The 22,526-nt window shown below is 42.5% G+C and overlaps 1 protein-coding gene across 2 annotated transcripts in view; it reads left to right on the top strand.

Annotated features, from left to right (window-relative positions):
- Positions 1-22,526, top strand: part of gask1a (golgi associated kinase 1A) — a 37,225-nt gene extending 14,699 nt beyond the window's left edge. Inside the window, exons 2-6 of one of the 2 annotated variants that reach the window (XM_041044839.1) lie at positions 3,963-5,123; positions 7,172-7,600; positions 16,955-17,077; positions 19,053-19,156; positions 21,014-22,526. In XM_041044839.1, coding sequence (XP_040900773.1) covers positions 3,963-5,123; positions 7,172-7,600; positions 16,955-17,077; positions 19,053-19,156; positions 21,014-21,218 — 2,022 coding nt within the window. In that variant the 3' untranslated portion in view covers positions 21,219-22,526. Of the gene's footprint in view, positions 1-3,962; positions 5,124-7,168; positions 7,601-16,954; positions 17,078-19,052; positions 19,157-21,013 lie in introns of both variants that reach the window. The other variant, XM_041044838.1, reaches the window with a different exon arrangement.

The following is a 22,526-nucleotide window of genomic DNA, read 5'->3' as shown; positions in this document are numbered from 1 at the left end:
TTAGCTTATGTTGTGTTATGTATGTGTAGTGGTTACGAAGCTAACCCAGATACAAATAAGCCTCACCTCATCTTTTTTTTCCAGCTTTGATAGAAATGCACTGAGTCTCTATCTTGTTAGTAGATTGTTAAGTATCTTTGTTCTAATTGAGTAACAGCACAGATGGTTTGCTAATGCACTCCAAACCTGATGGCCAGTTTCCAGTTCTTGATGTGCAGACCTCCATCTGCTTTGTTTTAGCGCCTTAAAGTTCTCTATTACAGCACTGTTGGAGTGATTTTCTGTCAGAGTTGAACACAGTTTGGAACCGAGCATGTTCACTTCATAATGGTATTCCTTCTACCATTGTTTGTCCTGCCTGTTTGAACACTCTGATAATAGGTCTCACAGATGAAATGGTGTAATGAGACAGGTTTCTGCCTCCAGAGGCTGGCTGGCTGCAGCACCTGTTGCGTGTCTCGACCTAATGCTGCATACCTCCCCTGCAGCCCTCAGCTTGGCGAGAGGAAAAGGAGGGATATTAAAAAGAAAGGAAAGAAAAAAAAGAAGAAGAGGTAGGGAGCTGTCAGATAGTCAGACACCTGGCCTGTGGGGGTGGGTGGAAGGTTATTAAGGAAAGATGTGTACATGTAGAAAATATCTTTTGCTTGCCAGTAGTACTTTTTGTTTCTGAAAGAAAAGAGAAAATGCTACAGAAACTTGTGTAAGCCCATGTACTTAAAGGAAATGTTCTTATCTAAAAAAAAAAAAAGCTGTGTGTGTTCACCCACAGATCCACTCCAGGTGTTTATGTGAAGTGGTTTCACACTGTTTTCTTTCAAAGTATTTATTCTAAAGGTCAGCGTGCATGGCAGCGTAGTCGAAACACATGAAACTTAAAGTACGCCCAACCGCATCACATGAAACATACAGTACACTGTGTTTCTCTGTGTGTCTCCAGCTGCGCTGATGTCTCCCTCTGTTGATCTTTTTCATGGCCTTGGTTGTGTGTGTTTGCTGTAGAGAGACATTGAAGGCAACAGAGTATCAACAACACACACTCATGTTGACACATTCACACTAAGCTACACTAAGCTCTACATGCCTGGAAGCTAATTAGCAGTGCTCAGCCAAACAAGCGCTAACACAGGGGAGGATGTAGGATGAAAGAAGAGATGGCACACCGCTGGGGAAACAAGAGTGAAGCGCTTACACATTAATATTTAGTGATTCATGTATTTGTTTTTGTGATAATAGCAGTGGTTCTAATGTCAGGACCAGAGGTGGAAGAAGCATTCAGATCCTTTACTTCAGTAAAAGTCCCAGGACAGCAAAGCATAAATACTCTGTTACACGTATAAGTCCTGCATGAAAAATCCTACTGAAGTAAAAGTACAGAGGTATGATCAGCAGATGTAGTTGAAGTATTACAGTACTACACATGAGAGGATTAACACTGAAGCATCAGTGTGTCAGCAGCATGTTACTGCTGTAGCTGCTGGAGGTGAAGCCACTTTGAACCACTTTATATACAGTTAAATATTAACAGAGACACCAGTGTTGCGGTTAGAGCTTGTTCTGCTGCCAAAGGCCAAAAAAATATTAAATAAATCAATAAATGTAGGTTTGAAATTTCGAGTCTTTCTCCTTTGGCAACATCTGTGGTGAATGTTGTCAAAGGGCAGAGTTTTTTCCTGATGACTGGTCCACCGACAGTATTTATTAACTCGTTTATTTCCTTTATTCTCTATTTTCTTTTCACTAGTTTCATTCCCCTCTTTAAAAGGTCTTCAGCAGTGCATACATACATTTCTGTACTTGGGCAGATGTGCTGGGAATGATATGTAATAATATGTAAGGTATTTAATTCCACTCTATATGCAGACACTGCAGGCCTGTGTTTATACAGCTGCTTTCTGTTGTGCACGCCCACATGTGAACAGGGTTGTTTCTTTTTGTCCAGAAAAAAAAAATATAAGAGATAATAGCAGTTAAAAATATGGCAGCTGATACAATGAAAACAAAGGGGGAAAAAAGTGATCAAAATGATTAATAGAACATTGTTGATTGGCTTATTGTTTCAACTCTCATGTGATTACAGTAAAGGTAAAAAAAAAAAAAAAAAAAAATGCAAGTAAGTATCTCATGGCTCATTCCACTGGAGTGAGGCAGAGGCAGGCAATCCTGCAGATCTGCTGTGAAATCCAACCCAGTGGTGTGAAATACAAAGAGCCACTAAGAGGTCAGCAGAGGCTGCCGCTCCTCTCAGCAATGATCACATTTATTTAGTGGGATTTACAAAAGACTCAGACTAAATGCAGTAATTCAGTGACATTAACTGGCTGTCGCACCTTTGATCGATGGCCGGTGGACTGATCAGTATTCATTGTGTAGCCTCTATAACGCACCGTAGATTCCATAGTAGAAGTCCAGCAGCATAAAAAATGAGCTCCTGCAATGGTTAAATATGTTTTTGAGTCTGACTGATAGGCTAAGTCTCATGTTTGGGCCCTGCTGTTTATGTTTAAGTGTGTATAATGTATCAGGCTCTCTCAGGACTTGAGCTGCCAGCACAGGGAACCAGGTTCAGGGCATTCCAGTACAGGGGAAGAATAATGGGATCCTTTCACAGGTGGAGGGATCTGGGAATGTTGTTAACGGCTCTAAGATGGGGAAGACGTCTCAAGGGTCTGAAACATTCCTTCGTTCCGCCTTCACCTCAATGAAGGAAAAGAGAGGCGGACAGGAAAGGAGGGAGAGAGAGAGAGAGAGAGAGAGAGAGAGAGAGAGAGAGAGAGAGAGAGTGTGTAGTCAGGGGCAGAGAGGAGAGGCTGCAGGTTTCTGGGTCATTCTGTCTAGAAATGAAAACTGCAGCCTTTCACCTATGGCTTTACTTATAGGTCAGGATTAAAAAGTGGGGCATTCAGACAGAGCTTAAACTGCGTGGCTCATGTTTCAGCTGCTCATGTCGACTGGGCATGATTCCAGTTTTTGGGAATGAAAGGAAGCCTCATTATTGGGAAATGCTTCCTCTATTACTGTTTATCTTTCCACTGGTGGGCCACCCTGTCTGTGGAGGACATGCAGAAATAAATGGACAATTTTTATTTGTAGATCCTGTTCAGATTGTTTCAGACACATAGATTGAGTGTCGGTACGGAGGCTTCTTCCAACACAAACCCTGAAATGCTCCGCAATAAATCTCTCGAAGGCTTTAATGTTGGTTTTATTATTTGAGTGTCACTTTCATCGAGCTCCAGTTTTGTTGCCTCTACTTCAAGGCATCAAATGGAAAGAAGGCACGGGACGTCAGGTAGTACACAGCCTGACTCCACAGTACATAAAGAGCCGGGACTTTGAATTCCTACAGCCGAATTACTTTTATAATAGTGTACAGTAAGAGGTATTGGGGCAGTGACAGGATATTGTGTGAAATATGGCTTTTCCCCTTGCTGTGCATTTTGTGCAGAGTGCAGCGCTGACTTATGGCCATGCCACAATTGTACTGGTCTCAGCTGGATAAACCTAATTCTGCTGTAAGCTACTGGAAACACACAAACCAGCTGACACCAGCTTTATATTCTGCTGCTTATGTATTCAGATCTGTGCAGCACAAACAGGGTGTTTCAGCTACTCTCCCTCTTTGTCACCAAATTCCTGCTTTTCTCTCTCATTTCCATTTTGGGTAATAAGTGCTCAAATGTCACACATCACTATTTGTGATATCACAGAACAGAGCAGAATAATGTGCCAAAGAAGCACTGTTTGTTTCTTTTACTCCCTTTCCCATTGCAGAGTGTGAATCATGAACACATTTGCTTTCCACATGCCTGGAGCCAAGAGATCTCAGCACAGCCTTTGGTTAACCCCGCAGGAATCTGAGCACTCCTTTCTTTAAAAACCAATTTTAACACTTCATTATCACTGTTCTGTTGGTCTCCCTCTAACTCGTCTGCCTTTCTTTTCCTTTTGGTTCTTTGCAGGCCTGGAGAGGGTGGTCAAAACTCTGCTGTGGTCAACAATGGCTGCTCCTGCTGTACTCCCTCTTCCTCCTCCTCTTCACAATCTCAGTGATGACTATCACTCTACCCCTCCCTTCGCCGCCCGCTGACGTTAACCGGCAGCCGTCTCGGGCCCTGCGCTTCGCTGGGGAGTTCAGATCCAGGCCCAGGGTCAGGGAGCCTCCTCTAGCTGATACCTTTCAGCAGCCACTCGCTCACATCCACAGTGAGGCCTGGAAAGCCAGCTCTGGAAAAGAGACACCTAAACTGTCAATGCTACCCATACCTTTTGGGGACACAGTGGACAATGACATGAATAGCATCAAGAGAGAGCGAGAGAAACATCTCGCAGACTTACTCAGAAATAAACACAAAGGCAAAGGCTTTGCTTCGAAAAGTAAAGAAGTGGCAGGCGCCATCCAGCACCCAACCACTCATAACCATCCCAGTCTCCCAGAGTTTATAGTCAACAACACAGGACCAAAGCATAGAATTAAGCCAAGCTACCACAGTGCTGTGGTAAAGCACACTGCACAGACATATACTCATCATGAAAGGAGTAAATCCACCACAGCTCACATCCCTGCCCCAGCAGATGCTCTAATAAGTGACAGACGAGCTGCAGACAGACAGGCAGGCAGATGGGGGGATAGACATACACATAGGAAGGCTGACACCCAAATACATGGCAGCCATACAAGTGCAAAGCTAGCTGAACATCACCAGGCTCTGGATAAACACAGACAAGCAACAAAGCACTCTGGGAAATCTGATGAAGTCAGTAAGGAGCAGCAGGTTGTGAAGAAGCCCTCCAGGAATCTCAAAAAACACCAGAAGCTCTCAGAGGATCCCTCTGAAAAGAATCCCGGGTCGTTGGACCGTGGAAAGGCTTGGTCCAGATCCGAGGCAGCGACAAAGAAAGATGACAGCAGCTGGTGTCAGACATTTACAGATCAGGACTTCCCAGACACTGACCACAGGAGGGTCAGGATTAGTCCAGATCTCTGGCCTCTTCCCTGGCTCAGCGAGGATGACATCCAGAAGATGGAGCTCCTCTCTGGGGGTGAGGTGGTCAGCAAGGCCCGGGTGCCTGGACATGGACAGGTGCTGCAAGTGGCACTGGAACCTCCAGCACACCAGCAGGTACACTATTTGACTATTTTTAATCATAGGTTGAGGAGATCATTTGAAATTTCACATTACGTAAATGAGTGTATCTTTTCATAAAGGACTGCTCCTTTAAGACAGAAAGGCAGGAAATAGATGTCCTGTATTTCCTGATGTATTTTATAAAATGTAAAAATGTCTTAAGCTTGTGTTAACCACAGACCTGTTCTCAACAAAACCCATTTCAAAAAAAAGAAAAAAAGAAAAGGACTCATTCCTGCAGCACTCAATTCCTCTGTGCCACAGAGCTCCATTAAAAATCCATCAGTGAGCCACACTGTTGTGTGTAGTTTATTTTGACTTTGTCCCACATACATCATCCAGCTGCTGCAAATATTCACTAAAGCACCTAAATGTGGATTAATCCACACCTGAATAATCCTCAGCAAATGCAGTGTTACCTTCAGTTTGAGCAGTGTTTGATAAAGACTGCTGAACTCAGCGGTTTGAGGAAATCACTTAGCCTTTGTCATTTATGTTACGACCCAGGCTGTTAGGGAAGAGGGAAGCAGAGGGAAGGAGCTTAAATAAGTGACACAAACAACCACGAGGCAAACTGCAAGAGGTCTGATTTTACTTAAAGAAATAAAAAAATAAAATCAGTCAGAACTGTAATGGCTCAGGGAAGGGTGGACCCAGATGCAGACTCCAAGAGAGGCTGGTACGGTGAAGGTATTTTAATAACAAGAGCAGGCTTACACGTCGCTGAGTAGACAAGTGATGACTGGCAGGAACAGTGATAGATGAACACACACACACACACGCACTGGAAGGAGGAACACCAGGAAAAACCCACTGAAGCAGACCAGGAGGAAAAACCAAAACATGAACAGGAACGAAGAAGCATGAGGAAACTGAACAGACGAACTGACGAGGAGTGAAGGGAGTGAGGTGGCGGGGTAACTAGGAACAGGTGAAACACATCAGGGCGGGGTAGACTATGACAGAAGCAAGAAACACGCAAGGGCAGGAAATGAAACAACAGACACAAGGTAATTTCAAAATGAAATAGGAAATAATAATCTCAAAGAAACCAAACAACAGAGAGTCCAAACAAAAACAGCTCCCCTGCTCCCAGTGTGAGCAGTCAGTAACTGAAACTATATCTGGTCCAGTACCCTGATAGTTGGCGAGCACCTCAGTACTAGTTTCACAGTGTTAACACAATAATTAACATCTTAATATCCCAGCTGCCCCAACTGTAAAGCTGGATCTGGATTAGGCTGTACTGGATTTACACTTGGATTAAAATAAGATATTATGACTGTGTGTGCTTTTCAAACTTGCTTACTCACAGTTAAGGGACGATATGTACAGCCTGAAGTCAGAGCTCAGAAAAACAGATAAGCTGATGACACCTTTGTCTCCTTAGCTGCTGCTCAGGCAAAGCATATTTTGTAAATGACTGACCCCGACACTGTTAGATGATCCAGGGGTTCACACCAAAAATATGCTCAAGGCCCTGAGGAACCCCATGGACCCAGCTAACCTGGACAGAGGTGGTACGCCGCGGCTGCAAGATGGATTCGCTTTGGCTTTCTGCACAACCTCTCTTAATTCTCTCTAGCTGCTGCAAGATGCTCCAGTCCATCCTGCTGATGATCCCTCAGATCCTCTGCAGCTGACCTCGTACTCATCCCAAGGATTTCAACAAAAACACACAGAGTCGAGCTTTAGCTACTGTGTCTCTGGAGCAGCCTGGACATTGTGGACATATCTTTTTAGCCTGGCTTTTAATAAACATACCTTACCGTATTATTGGCCTAGGTTTAAGTCCTATTCATTGGTTTCCATACTTTTTCATGTATACCTTGTTACTTTATTTATTTCACTTTTATTTATTTGTAACATTTTATTGTTTCAATTTTTAAGTCTTTCAAAATTCTGTTTCTTATTTCTGTCTGGTTTTGTTATGACCCTTTTGTCTATGTTGTTTCCTTTTCCACTTCCTCTGTGAAACACTTGAACTTGAAACTATATTTTGAATAATCAATATCTAATAAAAATGTTTTCCATGTCAGCAGCCATACCCAGTGAGAGATTCACCTCAGCATAGACAAAGACATCCAGAAACCCATAATGAACGCTGCCAGCGGGGGAGCTGCTCCCTGATCAAACGCACTGATGACTGGTTCGAGGTGTTCGCCTTCCACCTGGACAGAGTCCTGGGACTCAACAGAAGTCTCCCTGCAGTGCTGAGGACTTTCCACAGTGACATTCTACCGTATCGGTACATCAGCGGCACCCCCAGGCCTGTACTGTGGTGGGACCCAGATATTCAGCACCTCGCTGATAGAGACAATGACCAGAACTCAGTACCACTCAGCTGGGTTCAGTACCAGAAGCTGCTGCAGGTCCACTGTGGGAGTGATGCGGACCTGAGGTCAGTGCCCTGTGTGGGAGTCCACCACTCAGAGTGGGGGAGACTGGCTCTCTTTGACTTCTTATTACAGGTAAGAAAAGTTTATTTTTTTTCTCTGTTCTGTGCTCACATGTCTCACTCACCATGGTGACATAAGACTGAAATGGAGGTCGTCAAGAAAAAGCTCAAACCGACCTGGGTTTGGAGCCATGCTGCTTCATCATTCTTTCAAGTAGAAAACATGGTTGAAAAATGTAATGGGTCACAAGTCCTCAGACTACATTGGGTTAAATCAGTATTTTGACACCTGGCGTGGTTTTTGTGGAGTCGCGGTTTTCGTTTTAAGGCTTCAGAAGGTTTCAGATTTTATAACGGGTGTGCATTGCACTGAATGTGAAGCTAACTCAGAGTGAGTGACATCACCCACTCTCTGCCATTTCAGTTCCCACCATTACCAACCTTCAGATCAGAACATAGAGAAATGTGTCCTCTCTCACTCAGTCTTACTCTCATCGTAACGTGACTTACAGTTTTTAAATAAATCCCCTCCAAGCACAGAGAGAGAGCTGGTCTAAACTCCCACAGACCGCCATGTTAAACTGAGCTCTTAGCTTCTTGTGAAGAACAGAGATGATTGGAGTGTTAAATCTGTGACAGCTCCTATACTGTAAACAGCAGGGACGTGTATAATACATCAGTGTCATCACTGAAGCCATGTCCAGAATGTCTGCTGCTAGTCCATTCCTATGGATTGTACCTGAGTGTAGGAAACCTGTACACCTATGTTTAAACTGGGCTTGTGCCATTCAGTCATTTGTAGAGGATATTTGACTTAACTATTGGGTTAGTGTAGAAGGTGTGATTGATAAGACAGGTTAGCATGCTAACTCACTAACACCTTCATCATGACAGCATTGTCCTTGTGAGCATGTTAGCATGTAGCTCACATGTAGCTTTCTTGCTTGCCTTACTGAGCACGGCTGTAGACTCTTAACAGAAGCTACATGATTATTGCTTTTAAGGGATTGAGAACTGCCACTATGAAAAACTGTAAATTGGTGCTTGTTCCATGAAGTATATAACAATTTAAACCTTTGTCTGTGTCTCCTCACAGCCTCATGCCCTTTTTGGCGCACTTCTTTACTGTAACTGGTCCTGGACTTGTCCTGAGATTGACTTTGGTGCCTTTGACTAGAGCTGTGGTTTGATGGGGGTCTAAACATATATTATGTAATGTAAGGAGAGCAGCTGAGTGACAAACACACAGAGAGACAAACACACAGTCAGTCACATTCACACCTGCAGTAGTAGCTCATTAAAGTGTCACACTGTACCGCGAGAATGGCGTTGTTGTAACGCATCTGTGAACACGGCCTGGCCTGTGTTACAGTGTATCGTCAGTTGGGGGCGCTCAGCTTACATACAGCTTTGCACAGATAGACAGATGTGGTTTGGGATGTGATGTCACATCACGCTGATTGTACATTACATTGTTGGCAGCACCATGTGATCTTGGTTTAATGTGGTTATGTGCTTTTGCATCACCAGTCAAAAAAAACCATGCTGTACTGTTTGCAGTATGAGGGGAGGCAGAGACAGTCAGCAGTGGCAGACAGTGTTACTATATTTAACTATGCTGTTGCACACACTTTGCTTCAGACTTAGACTGACTTAGTTTTAAATGTTGGGGAGACTGTAAGTACCTGTCAGCACCATCAGAGAAGAAGAGACATGCATTCACACCTGTAGCCTGTCTGCTCAATTCAGTTCAATTCAATTTTATTTATATAGCTCCTTCCATAATCAAAATTGTCTCAAAGCGCTTTACAGAGGCCCAGAGCCTGACCCCAGAGCAAGCACTTAAGGCGACAGTGGCAAGGAAAAACTCCCTTTTAACAGGAAGAAACCTTGAGCAGAACCTGGCTTATATGGGGGGCCCTTCTGCTATACTGAAGTGTATAGTAATCCCTCAGCATGTTAACCTTTTTTATTGTTTTTGGATTCTCTGTGGGATCTCTACCCTTAATTATACTCTTTACTATACTGTATATGTAGGGCTGAAGAAGCTTAAAAGCAGACTTTATTCCACACTTCCTGTCTCTTTGCAAGTTTTTATACCGATTTTTGTTTCTTATAGTAATTAAGACATCCTGTGTAGTAAACACACACATTTGTATATGACCAAAGCTGTAAATGTCATGGTGATTGTTTAACTGCGGGAGAACAGATGAAGTGTTTGACTTCCAATCAGTGTTCAAATTAATTACATTAATTGCATTTTATTACAGTTAATGCATGTTAATGCGAGTTATTCCTGGTCAGATCAGTCTTTCAGAGGCCATGCACACAGCTCTTAGAAAAAGCTGTCAGCACCCTGGACAGCTTTGAGAGAGAGTGAGAGACTTTATTGAGCTCTCACTGCCTCAAATACCAAATTTTACAAGGCAAAATGAAATGCTTCTTCATCCATTCTATTCTGAGGTCTTGTTTTTGTGGCTGAGATAAAGAAGAAACCTGCTTCACAAAGGTGTGTGACTGGGAAGAGCAGCTAAGTCTTCACAGCATGCTGTTAGACAGAGGGGACACTCAGCTTTAATGCACAGCAGACATGATGGAAGAGATGAAAACACGGCGCACTACAGAACAAGCTATTCTGCAGCACCGACCGCCGAATCCACGCCCAGTAATTATACATATCAAAACAACACATGCAAGCAGCTCATGAGCCATGATACAAAAAACACCCTGCACGTCATTAATCACGTCACACACACATTACTGCCTGAATATAAAAGTCAGACGCACAGACCAGGGCAGTCTGAATTTTATTTAGTGTATTTTTTTTAAACCCTCCCAAACTCAAAATTCTGTTGCTTGTGTTGGCGGAGCTAAGCCCCTCCCATGCAGTCCTGGTTTCTTTTGCAGCGTCGGTATGATCTGAAATACTGTTCATATCATGCATACAACTCACACGCTGCTTTAGGCCGCCTCACTGCATCCACATACAGTAGTAAAGGGAGTTGTACTTCAGGAAGTAAGAACAACTTATTCCCTCAGTACAACAGTAAAGAGAGCTAACTGCACTCTTGATTGAAAGACTGCGGTGCAGACGAAAGCCTGACTTCTCTTCTTTCCTGAGTGTAATTAGATATCAGATAATTACTTTTTGACTGATGAAAAGGTACAGAGGTTACAGCAGGACAAAACTCCCAGGCTCATTTCTACATAATGGTTCAATTTAATGAGCAATACCTACATTCTAGATGTGTGTGTGTGTGTGTGTGTGTGTGTGTGTGTGTATTTCCATGTGTGCGTAGGAGTGTGTGTCTGGGGCATTGGTGTGTCAGAGTCTGTGGGTTTGGATGCGGTGCTGTCAGTTCAATTAAAAATCCAATACAGCTCTCGGTCTGGATATTGGTGTGTGTCTTTGTCTCTCGGAGTGTGCGTACGTGTAAAAGTGTGCACGCACGTCTTTGGATTTACATTTTGAGCGGAGCTCGTTTATAAGGTGTCAGCTGCTAATGATTCTTCTAGAGCTGTTGTTTCTGAGCTAAACAACAGGCGGGTGAGGATGCAGAGAATTATGCAGAGACTTTACACTATAGATGGATAGATATGGGGCGGTTGTCGTGGTGATAATGAAGTTATGGATAATCTGACATTGTAAAGTCTGAGAGGTGTAAAAAAAATGTCAGTGTGTTTAAAGCATTTCTTCATGTTTCCTCCATTACTGTGTATGTGGTGCATGGAGCAGGTGTGTGCCAAGGTACTATATTTACCCAAACGACAAGCCAGGAAGTGGGCACATCAACATTAGTCTTACTCCCATCAATCCTTTAAATGGGCTTTGCAGTAATAACATGCATTTGCAGTGTGTTTCTTCTCCAGTGATGCTTCAGAGCAAACCTTCTGAGTCTGCAGAGTCCAGCAGAGCCAGAGATTCACAACTTTTAAATGAAAATCAGGAGCTGTTTAATGTCATTAAGAAGCTCTGAGGACAGATTAAAGCGAGGCCCGTAAACGTGTCTTGGAAGAAGTTTGGGACTAATTGTTTGTGAGAGAAGATATCCTGCTGAGTGATTATATCCAAGTGATTTCAGCGAGGTTGCGTGGCTGACTTTGTAATTGTACATCATGGCAAACCCCCCCCCCACTTTCACTGTGATTTAGCACCTCTCTGCTGCACAGGCACAGCTCCATGGCAGCAATACAGGAAACCCTGCCCCTTCCCTGCGCCCCGTGACACACTCATGGCTGGAGAACAAATATGAATTCAGCTCTTTTCAGTGAACACAAACCAAATGAGAATTTTCACTGCTTTAGTCTCACTGTACTAAAAACAGTGCTATCTTCTGGCTATAAATACAGTACATTTTTAAATTATGTTTGTTTAATGATGGTGAAATTCTTAGTTGAATCATTTATTCCCTCTGTTACCACCATGTGCCTTTGATCACTCTGCTCCTGTACCTGTTCGGATTCACGTAGCTGAGGAATGTAGCGACGTCATGTAAGGTGTATTCAGGTGTTCTGTGTTTTTCATATCAAGACGGCCTCGCCCTGGATTTCCTGTGCCTGTTGTTCAGTGGATGTGTGGATATGCGTGAACAGCTCGTGGGTTGTGGAAGTGGGGCAGGAAGCTCAGGTGATAACAAATGGAAAGCAGGTGAGCAAGGGTACCAGGAACAAAAGTCTGGGGACATCTGGTGAGCAGAAGGAGAAAGACAGGTCTGGGACTGGAGACAGGGCTGAGGGGAACAGGGGAAGTAGACCGTGACACTGAGACCACAGAGCTGTACTTTCAGATCCAGATTAGTTTCCTCACACACTTTGCACATCACTGCATTATTGTGGTTGGTTAACCAACTGCTTAATTGATACTAACTGGTGGTTAGCTAAACAGGAAACTTCAGAGCAAAATGCTGCTGTATTTCTATGTACACTATGCCTGCTGACACATTACTGAAGAACTGTTACTGTCCCATCCATCCTTCCTGTGTTACTGACAGCATCATGTATGTTCAGCATGTCTGCTGCGATACGAGCTTGTGCTGATACACTGAAACCTACACAGCAGAAGCTGCACCCCGTCGCTGATTTTACAACCTCCAGCAGTAATTTTGTCCTGCTTTGTTCTGTCTGCACACTGATATAGAATGTGTATCTAACACCCATCTACAGCATGTGTGGGGCTGAATATGAATAACCCATGAGGCAGCTCTCTCTCCCCCTCGCTGCCAGAAGTCAATCCCTGTAACAGGGCCAAGCTCTAATAGCCTCCTATTGATCCGCTGAGAGCCGATGAGCGTGCCTCTGAACACTTGTTCCTACCTGCTCCCTTAACACCTCCCCGGGCTCTGATAGCAGGGAACCAAACACCAAAGGCACAGGGAGAGCAGTGTGAAGGACACACACACTCACTCATTCAGACAAACACACAGTGGCAGTGGAGGACACCCTGGGGAGGACAGAGGAACCGAGGATAAGGTGACCATGTGAGTGCAGGTTTTAAAAATGAAAGGTACACTGCTGCAGACTGCTACACAGCAGTTCCTGGTTGAACCTTGAAACATTGTGTGTGCAGACATGAGGATTTTAGCTGTGTATGCTGCTGAAGGAATTGTAAAAAACAGTGGTTGATGTGTGTGTTGTGGAGTAAAAGGAGGAAAAAGCAAAGCTGTTGTTACTAACACTGTGTCTCCAGCAGTGGAAAACAGCCTGACTGCTGCAGTGTCAGTGCTGTGGAATATCATGGTTATCCAGACTGCTGGAGGGGTGCATGTCTTTAGACATGAAACTGTGGATGGAGTTATTTTTCTTCACATCCAGAGCTGGTTGAAGTTTTATAAAGTGATGTTTTATATAGAGCAACAAAGACAGCACAGGGAGGAGGCCAGGGTAGACTGATGGGCCAACAAATGGGTCTTCAAAGGTGCATAATATCACCAGTTTTCATTCGTTTTTCGTTGTGGTTTCATTTAAACAAGCCAAATTTTAAAAAAAATGTGCAGTTTAAATGTGTCATTGTGATTTCACCATGGCTGTAAGGAGAATAAAAAAAGCAGCTTCTACAGAAAGTCTAAACTCATTTGCAGAAAACCTGTGAAAAAAGAACACACTGCCCACACTGAGGCACCGACTGGTGAACAGCTAAAGAGCAGTGGAGAAACACTGTGTGTGTGTGTGTGTGTGTGTGTGTGTGTGTGTGTGTGTGTGTGTGTGTGTGTGTGTGTGTGTGTGTGTGTGTGTGTGTGTGTGTGTGTGTGTGTGTGGAGACACTGGGAAATGAGGACTGAGCGAGCTGAGAGAACCGTGTTAACTGACCTCTGTAACATCAGATCACACAGTGTGTGCAGAGTATGGAGACACACACACACACACTTTGCAGTTTGTCCCACTTTAATTTGGTGTTGACTCTGACCACAGCAGAGCGCCACATCTCGTCTTTCCCCGAGGCTGGCTGGCGTTCGGTGGCAGTGTAAGTCAATATTGGCTCAGTCTCCACAAGACTGCTGGACCAAACCCAAAATCAGTGTGCTCCCAGTGTGGGAGTGAAAAGTGGCAGCAGGGTGAGAAGTCTCCTAAAAGCACCGCACAAGTGAGAAGAAACAATGGAGGTGGAGCTTTACTGCACAACAAAACACACGAACACGAACACACACACACACACACCACTGACCTGAGGGCACCGGGGGCTGTTTGAGTCACACAGTCATGCACGAGTGAACCGATATATACACAAAACTCACATCCAGCAGATACACACAGAGAGCAAACACACATGACCTCACAAACAGCCAAACCCTGCAGTCGACCTGAGGGCAGATCTCATCAAGGTTGCGTCTGTTTTCTTCTCGGTGTGTAAGTCTCTCACTTCGACCTCGGGGTGTAAATCACATGACTCTCGCATGGACGAGCTTCAGCTGTCGTATACTGTTCGTCGATTTCATCAGCTGCAGACTGGGAGGAACTCGCTGCAGCTTGGGATTCTCCTCACATCCAGCAGGACCTGCCACATTTCTACTCACCCTGCAACTGCTCTTTTTTTTTTTTAGGGTTAGCTACTGTATTGTATAAGGTTGCTGTCACCAAAAGATTTAAAGGAAAATTCCTTTAAATTTCAACTTGGGTCTTGTTTTCATACTTTTGGTCATCAGTCCTTAGTTTTTTCTTCTCCCGAAACTTTATTCTTATATTTCCGGCAGTGTTCATAGAGTGTGCTGCGTAGGCCTTCGCCTCTGATGAGTCCACTTTATCCCTCATCAGTAAAACTATTCTCATATGTTTCACTTGCCTCCACATGAATTCACTAGGTTTCAGTGTAGGGGGTTCATCTGTTTCCACACTGAGGACTGCATCATCTGTCAGACACAGAGCCAGAGGAAGATCACTGACTGGGACCATGAGCCAACACTGGCTGCTTGTTGAAAACATGATTTACAGTGGAAGTCAGCAGAGGTGTGGACTCGAGTCACATGACTTGGACTCGAGTCAGACTCGAGTCATTAATTTGATGACTTTAGACTCGACTTGACAAAATGTAAAGAGACTTGCAACTCGACTTGGACTTTAACATCAATGACTTGTGACTTCACTTGGACTTGAGCCTTTTGACTCGACAAGACTTGCTACTTTCCTCAAAAACCCAAAGATTAAAAAGGATGTTATTAAGGAACGCTCTGTATCTTTCTTTGTATGTGTGCGTCTGTGTGTGTATGTGCTGTTGGCACAACATCCAATCAAATTAGATCAACGTTGTTTTGATCCGACAGCATCCATCCAATCAAATTGCAGGACAACCAATGAAGACGGACTGTCAAACAGCGCGCTAGCTGGAAAAAATGATACCAAAGATAGTTTCGTTCGGGTATAAAAACTACGAGGTGGTCAATAAAAAACGAATTGCAGTATGCAAAACGTGGCTCGAAGATTACAGATGGAGACGCAACAACTTCGAACTTCGTTCGACATCTGAAGTTGCACAAAGAAAGGTAAGTTCTGAATGAAAGCTTACATTTATTGGCTAAGTAGCTAATTTTTCTTTGCTGTGTAGCTAAATCATTGCAAACACGGTAATTCGTTGCGTCTACTGCGAGTTCACTCCCTTATTCATACCTTTGTTAAGTATTTTTTTAACAGGGCTATGGTTGAGGTACTTATACATAACATTAGTCAAGGTATCACACAGTAGACGGCGGTTAGCAGCAACGCATATTTTAGCCACCTACAAAGAGGCAAACCTAATAAAATCAAGGTCACTTTAAATGTGCGCTATATTAAGAATATGTGTACCGTTTTAGCTTGCTGTCAGACGGATTTTTCTGACAGGAAAACAAAGTTATACTGCTCGTTGCTCTTACTCTCTAGCAGTCCATTGACGAAAAAACAAGTTAGCTTGCACACGTGAGTTGCTGGTCTACGTGCTGCAACGTAACACACTAAAATACAAAATATATTATCACACAATGTTAAGATTGATATTAATAATATGAGTAATTAAGAGTAGTTTCAATACAGTTCATGTGTTGCTATAAGGGATGTTCTGACATCTGTTTAATATGCTTACCTCTTACATAATATATTATTGCTGTGTGGTTAAAAGGACTCGAAAGGACTTGAAACTCAAAGTGTAGGACTTTGGACTTGACTTGAGACTTGTCAATCTTGACTTTGGACTTGACTCGGGACTTGCCTGTCTTGACTTGGGACTTGACTCGGGACTTGAGGGCCAAGACTTGAGACTTACTTGGGACTTGCAAAACAATGACTTGGTCCCACCTCTGGAAGTCAGTGCAGACTAATTGAAAACTGAAGGTTCATTGTGTGTTGGCAATAACAGGGAGTAGGTGTGGTTTGAGAAGTGGGATCGCTCACAGTGAAATCATGGGTTGTTAAAACAACCAAATAATGAGTCTGTTGTCTCTACTTAAAACCACTTTTTGTTGTCCTCAAATGAGTGTCCCTTGTCCTTCAGATGTAAGAGGACTGCTGAGTCCTGACTCGAGGAGCTGGCTCTCCTGCTCTGCTGATTATGTACGTTCACTCAATGCTCTGCTTAGAAGAGAGCCAGTTCCTCAGGTCCAGACTCAGAGGTCCACCTACACAGGATAAATCAAGAAGCTTTTAGGACGAGAGGTGAACCTCAAGCAAGTCCAGCTGCCTTCATATGACACCATGACCTGGAAGACTGGGAATCTTCACAAACCTTTTGTTTGACTGGTAGAAAATGTGTTTGCATCTTTACCATCAAGTCCTTAACTCCTTTATCTTTGAGTGATGTTAAATTCCAGTGTCTTTTCTGGAGAATGTTAAATATAAATAAAAATATAGATGAAATGATCCATGCAGGGAGTATACAACCCAAACAGCTTCCACCCAGAGGAGGTTACAGTGCAGCCTTTATGCAGCTAATTACTTTGTATGTGTTCTTTGTGTGTTGGTGCAGGTAAACGACCGTCTGGACAGGTACTGCTGTGGTTTCACACCTGATCCAACAGAAGTCTGTGTGGAGAACCTGCTGCACGCCAAGTGTGACAACACCAAGGACCTGCTGCTGGTTCACATCCTGGTACGTATCACAGACAGGACTAATGTCACTTCAACTCCACAGACAGTAAACACAGAGTTTTTCTCTCTGTGCCGGTATCTAAATGCTATAAGGCCCAAAGAATAATGTAAAATTAAAGGACAAATTTACTGATCTGTGCTCTGACTAATGTGTTGGTAAAAAGAAAAAAGAAAGTGCTTTTTTTTCCCCCTGCCAAGCCAAATTGTTGTTTAATTTCAAAGCTTTAAATGTCACTGTTTTCTGTGATTTTCAAATCATTATTCATTGTAACAGTGGGAATGAAGAAAATGAAATCCACCTCGGCTCCGCTGTTTGTTTTTCTCTGCAAAACATTTTGTTGCTGCCATTCTTCCATGGCAACACAGGAGAATAGATCTATATTTAAATGGTACAACAAGAAGCATCAGCAGTGCTGATGTATGTGTCTTTCAAAGCTCACAAATGAGCTCTCAGGCTGGCAAATGTTTCTGAGGAGGAGCTGATTATGTTACTGTGCATATGATTTGTGTTCTTAGCTACAGTATGTAAAACTAGATAAAAAAGGTATTTGTATGAGAATCATTCTGCTGTTGAGCTGAAGGTCATCCAGAATCACTTACCTGCTGAAACCTCAGTGAAAATATTGTTTACGGCTGATTTTTGTCACAGGGTGTGAGGATGATATTCTCATAATCCGAATCTGAATTAAATGTTCAAACTATGGCACAGCAGCATGTCACAACAGGTGTTTCAGTCTCAGGATTGTATTGCTCATAATAACTCACTGTCACACACAAAACCCTTGTTAATGTTATTAGGAACACCTGTGATCCTCCTGCTCTTGTAAGTCAAAATGTCAAGAAATATGCATAAAGAGCTTATGAGTTACATAACCAGCCTTTTTCATCCAACTGAATTTTTGTTGCAGCGTCTCTGTTTGTAATTAAGGACTCAGCCAGTGATTGTGGGAAAAAAAAAAAAAAAAAAACCCCCCAAACAAATAAATCTTGCTCTCAAATGAATTATTATTCCACACAAATGACTACATTTGTGCTTTTAGATTATACTTTGTGTACATGAATGAACAGAACATAGCATGAAACCTCATGTTGACATTTTTAAATGTTTTAGAATGTCAAAAAAGACATTTGTTTAATGTGGTGTTAATGTTTTTTTTTGGGGGGGGGGCAGTGGAACTAGCTGTAAATGTGTTAGCAAACAGTTGCTAGCATTGCAAACAGCTCCACATAGCATGTTAGCAGCAAGCTAGCAGCTAATGAGGTGACTCTAAATTCTTTCTTTCATATTAAAGCACCTAGTTTATAACATTCATCACATTTGTCCCCTCCACTCTCTTTTTTTTTCTTTTTGCTGTGATTAGATGTTGTTTCAGCAATGCTGCCATTTTGGCTGCTATCAGTCACTGTGACTGTACATGTGCCTCTGTGTGTCTGAGGCAGCACAAAACACACGGGAAAAGATGGAAAATGGAAAATCTCATGAGCCACTTGGACTGAATGCAGCACACAGTGTTCCTTTTGATTCCCCTTAAAACAGTGTGTGTTACAGTTTGATCTGTTGTATTACAAAATGCTCAAATTATTAATTCAGAAGCACAAATTACTCATTTGTGCATACATTACTTTGAAAGCACGATTTATTAATTCATGCACAGACTTTTTTTTTCTCCTTGACTAAAGAAAAGGATGATATTAAAATGTTTTAAATCATTTGCATGTATTCCTCTTAATTATATTTAAAACATATTCTATTCAGTTCATATCAGAATGGGAAAAAAGATTTAAAAAAAAGATTAAAATTGAATTAATTCAGTGAAAATAAACAGAACAAGACACATTTATAAAAGAAAAAAAAAACAAGAACAAAAGGATGACAAACAGCAAAAACTCATACTCAAACCAAATTTCTGAGCAGTGCTCATGTGTCACCTGTGTTTCCTCTGAACAATGTGTGTGTGTGTGTGTGTGTGTTTCAGGTGAGGAAGGCAGATCCCTCCACACTGGTGTTCATAGACAACGCTGGCAGACCACAGCAGTCCATTGACAACCTCAACTTCAGGCTGGTTGAAGGCATTGACGAGTGAGTACAAAGCACTGTTTTAAAGCAGGAGGAGGCAGGTTTGAGATATATCTAGGCCTCTGAGTCAGCAGCAGCCATGGCCAGAGGCTTTAGGTTTTCAGGTTGTCCACCTATCCCTCCATACACATATACACACAGTCCATTTCCTGGAGGGAATTTCATTACGTCCAGCACTAATGTCCACTTGGACTCAGGGATGAACTGATTAGACTTTGCTGGTCAAAGGTCAAGGTGGCCATAACTCAACACTTCATGTGCTAATTATGGTAAAACACACTTCAAAGTCTTCGCTGCATATTTGAAATGAGTCTGGACAGACATGAATGGACCCTGCAACTGCACTGGTTGGCAGAGACAGACAGTCGCGAGGCGGTGACTCTAGCTTGCTTTCGTTCTGGCGCCCAGTCTCAATAAATTTCAGCATGCAGTGTCAGAAACACCTTTTTGGCTCACAGCACACAGAAACACTAATGTAGGGAAATGTTTCAGGAGAAAATAAAAAAACATCTAACAACACATTTCCCTGGTGAACAGCTTTCAAATCAGCAGCACAGAAACGTCCACTGGAAACTTGTTAGGGTTTTGTTACAGCGTGTGTCTGATTAGATTAGTGTGCATTCAATCAGTGTGTTGTTCAATGTGCTGAATGAATCAAGTCTGATAGAAACTCCCCTTTGTCTGTCACTTAGGATTACGAAGTCACCCCTTCAGATGCTCTTCCATATCTTAAGCCTGGATGCGAAACTGAACTGAAAGAGCATGTTAAAGTATTTCTCATCACTGAATGAGCTGGAGCAAAATAAAAGGAAAACTGGTTATTTTTCAGAGAATAACTAATGTGCATGAACTTTGTTCAAGAGCTTTTAACAGCCTGAATATCAACAAACTGCTTGTTCCTTGAAGTTACTAGCTGCAAGAGTTCAGAGGTATCCGGGATTCTGCATGTGAACTAACATTTTCTGCACAGACAACGTCAGGTTACTGCAAATTGGAGCACTTCCAAGGGTTGGATGTAGTCTCAACAGACAGAAGAATAGGTCAAAGCCTAGTATTTTGCTGGACCAAATTGAGGACAACAACTACCTTCAATGGGCTGTAGCTAAAGCTCGAAAAGTTGCTAAATGTCACTAGATGTAACATAGTAATTCGAATTTTCAGGACATCATTGCATCATAGCTTCATTCTGTCTACTTTCTCCTCCTCTCTGTGCTCACAGTCATTTCATTCAATAAAGTTGTTCTCGTTGACAAGTATGAAACTGACAGAATTTTCACGGCAGAAATCTGTGGTATATAAATATCGGTGACCTCTCCTGACCTTTCTGCAAACAGGATTATTCAACATTAAACATTTCTGCTTGCCCTGCAACCTTGAGCCATAACAAGATATCTCAGACAGTTACAGCTGGATTGACATTTGCTCTGGATGTTAATGGTCGTCAGAGGATGAGTTCTCATGTTTCCTTGGAAAATTTACACTTGTACTCCAATTAAAAAAAAAATAAAAATCTGATATGACCATTTCCTTGAAATTAGCTAAATGCATTAATTACCTCCCAGAGGATGGAACCCATTGCCCTCTGTAGCGCCTCTCTCAGGGTAAACATTGCCTCTGTAATTATAAAGTTTTTTATGTGTTATTCATATAAACCAAATTAGTATTATTTTTAGCCCCACGTCTTGTAGTAAGGAGAACAAAACGGACAGTGGTCACTTCTCTTAGACTGTGTTTTGTAATGACTTACAGCCCCTGGAGTCTGTTAAAGAGGCTTTACTTTATAGTCATCTTTTTTTTTCCAGAATAAACCCAGATACTGAGACTAAAACACGTCAAACCTAATGCTGTTTGTCTTGTCAGGTTTCCACAGAAAGCAGTGTCAGTGCTCCAGTCCGGCTGTTTAGAGAGTCTTCTTCTACGCTCACTTTACACAGACCGGGAATTCTGGGACAGCCGAGGCGGGGTCAGCGGTCTCAGGCCTCTCATCCTCATGGTGGAGCAGAGAGGGAAGATTCTCCTCCAGCACATCAGGGACAGAAAGCTCCAGCTCAAGAGGGACCTGTGAGTCTGTGAGTGACCTGACCCAACCAGAGTGGAGTAGAACTGAAACACAGCCTTCAGGATGATAAGCTAAAGATGACATTTCTGCAGAGTGATCAGATAGAGATCACTCTGCAGCAAAAGACGCCCTCAAGAAATTCAGTGACTCAACTAAATACACTGAGCACTCAAAATACGGCCCAGAGCGAGCTGACATGCAGGGTTACCAGGGTTACAGTTAACACAGGATGCACAGGTGACTACATCTAGTTTTCAAAATAAGGTGTTAACACAAAGTATAGACCAAAATACATATATGGAACTAAGATTGATTGGATTATATCCACGGGAAGTATAAAACATTACCTCTGGCCTTTATAGCTTAAAGGAACTAAAGAAATCTAAAGTCAGAGTAAATGACTTTATTCTCTGATTTTCGGTTTTGGTTTGCTGGAACAACATTAAATAAATTATTCCTGACCATGACTGATATATTTGAGTTTGGAGCAATAAAGCTAAATATACACAGGCTCTAATGTCTAAAGCATCACACATTCATACTAATCCTTGGTCATCTGCACCAAATGAAACGCCCCTGTAGCTCTGTCTGTTGATATGGGATGCCTGTCACTCCAAACATATTCATGTTTTTAATTCAGCCTTCCATCTGGACTCAGTAACATCTCTCCAAATGTCCCCTCACAGAAGGGAAATGTGAGACAAATTGTTCCCCCACAGCCAGTGCTGATGCTTCCAAGCCATTTAGAGGGAAGAAACATCTTTTTTTTAATTATTATTATTATTTTTATTTTAAAAATTTTCTGAGAGCTAGCAGCGGACTGAGTGATTGATTTGGATGTCTGTTTTATGAGATAAGCTTTTCTGCTTTTAATCGGGGGATTAAAAATGGCTGTCGGCAAATAGCTTCTGGACTGGATCCTTGGAAGCCTTTCAATACAATTGGACACACACTTGTATGTGTTCATATTTATATATAAATTTTATATTTTATATATTTTTTCTTTTCTTTTTTTTTGGCAGTGTCTTCCTTCCTTGTACGTTGTTGAAATGATGCAAAATATGAAAGAAAAGCAGAGGAGAGCTGGACGAAAATCAAATGTCATTAGGGAGGAAACAGAGCCCAGGCTTTTCTGTTTGAGTGACACATTTCTAAAGCTGGACTGTCACTAAACAGTCTTTGGTATTTGGGTCTTGTGAGAAGCGCAGATGATATGACTTGAAGCTGTTTTAGGCCTCACCGGCTCGGAATTAACATTCCACTCATATTGGTGGTTCACGGATTAATGACATTTTGCATGGCTCCCTCTTTCAT

The sequence above is a fragment of the Toxotes jaculatrix genome, chromosome 8, assembly GCF_017976425.1.
Source record: "Toxotes jaculatrix isolate fToxJac2 chromosome 8, fToxJac2.pri, whole genome shotgun sequence".
NCBI lineage: Eukaryota > Metazoa > Chordata > Actinopteri > Toxotidae > Toxotes > Toxotes jaculatrix.
Note: the sequence above shows the minus strand (reverse complement) of the source record. Positions and strands in the feature narration are given on the sequence as shown.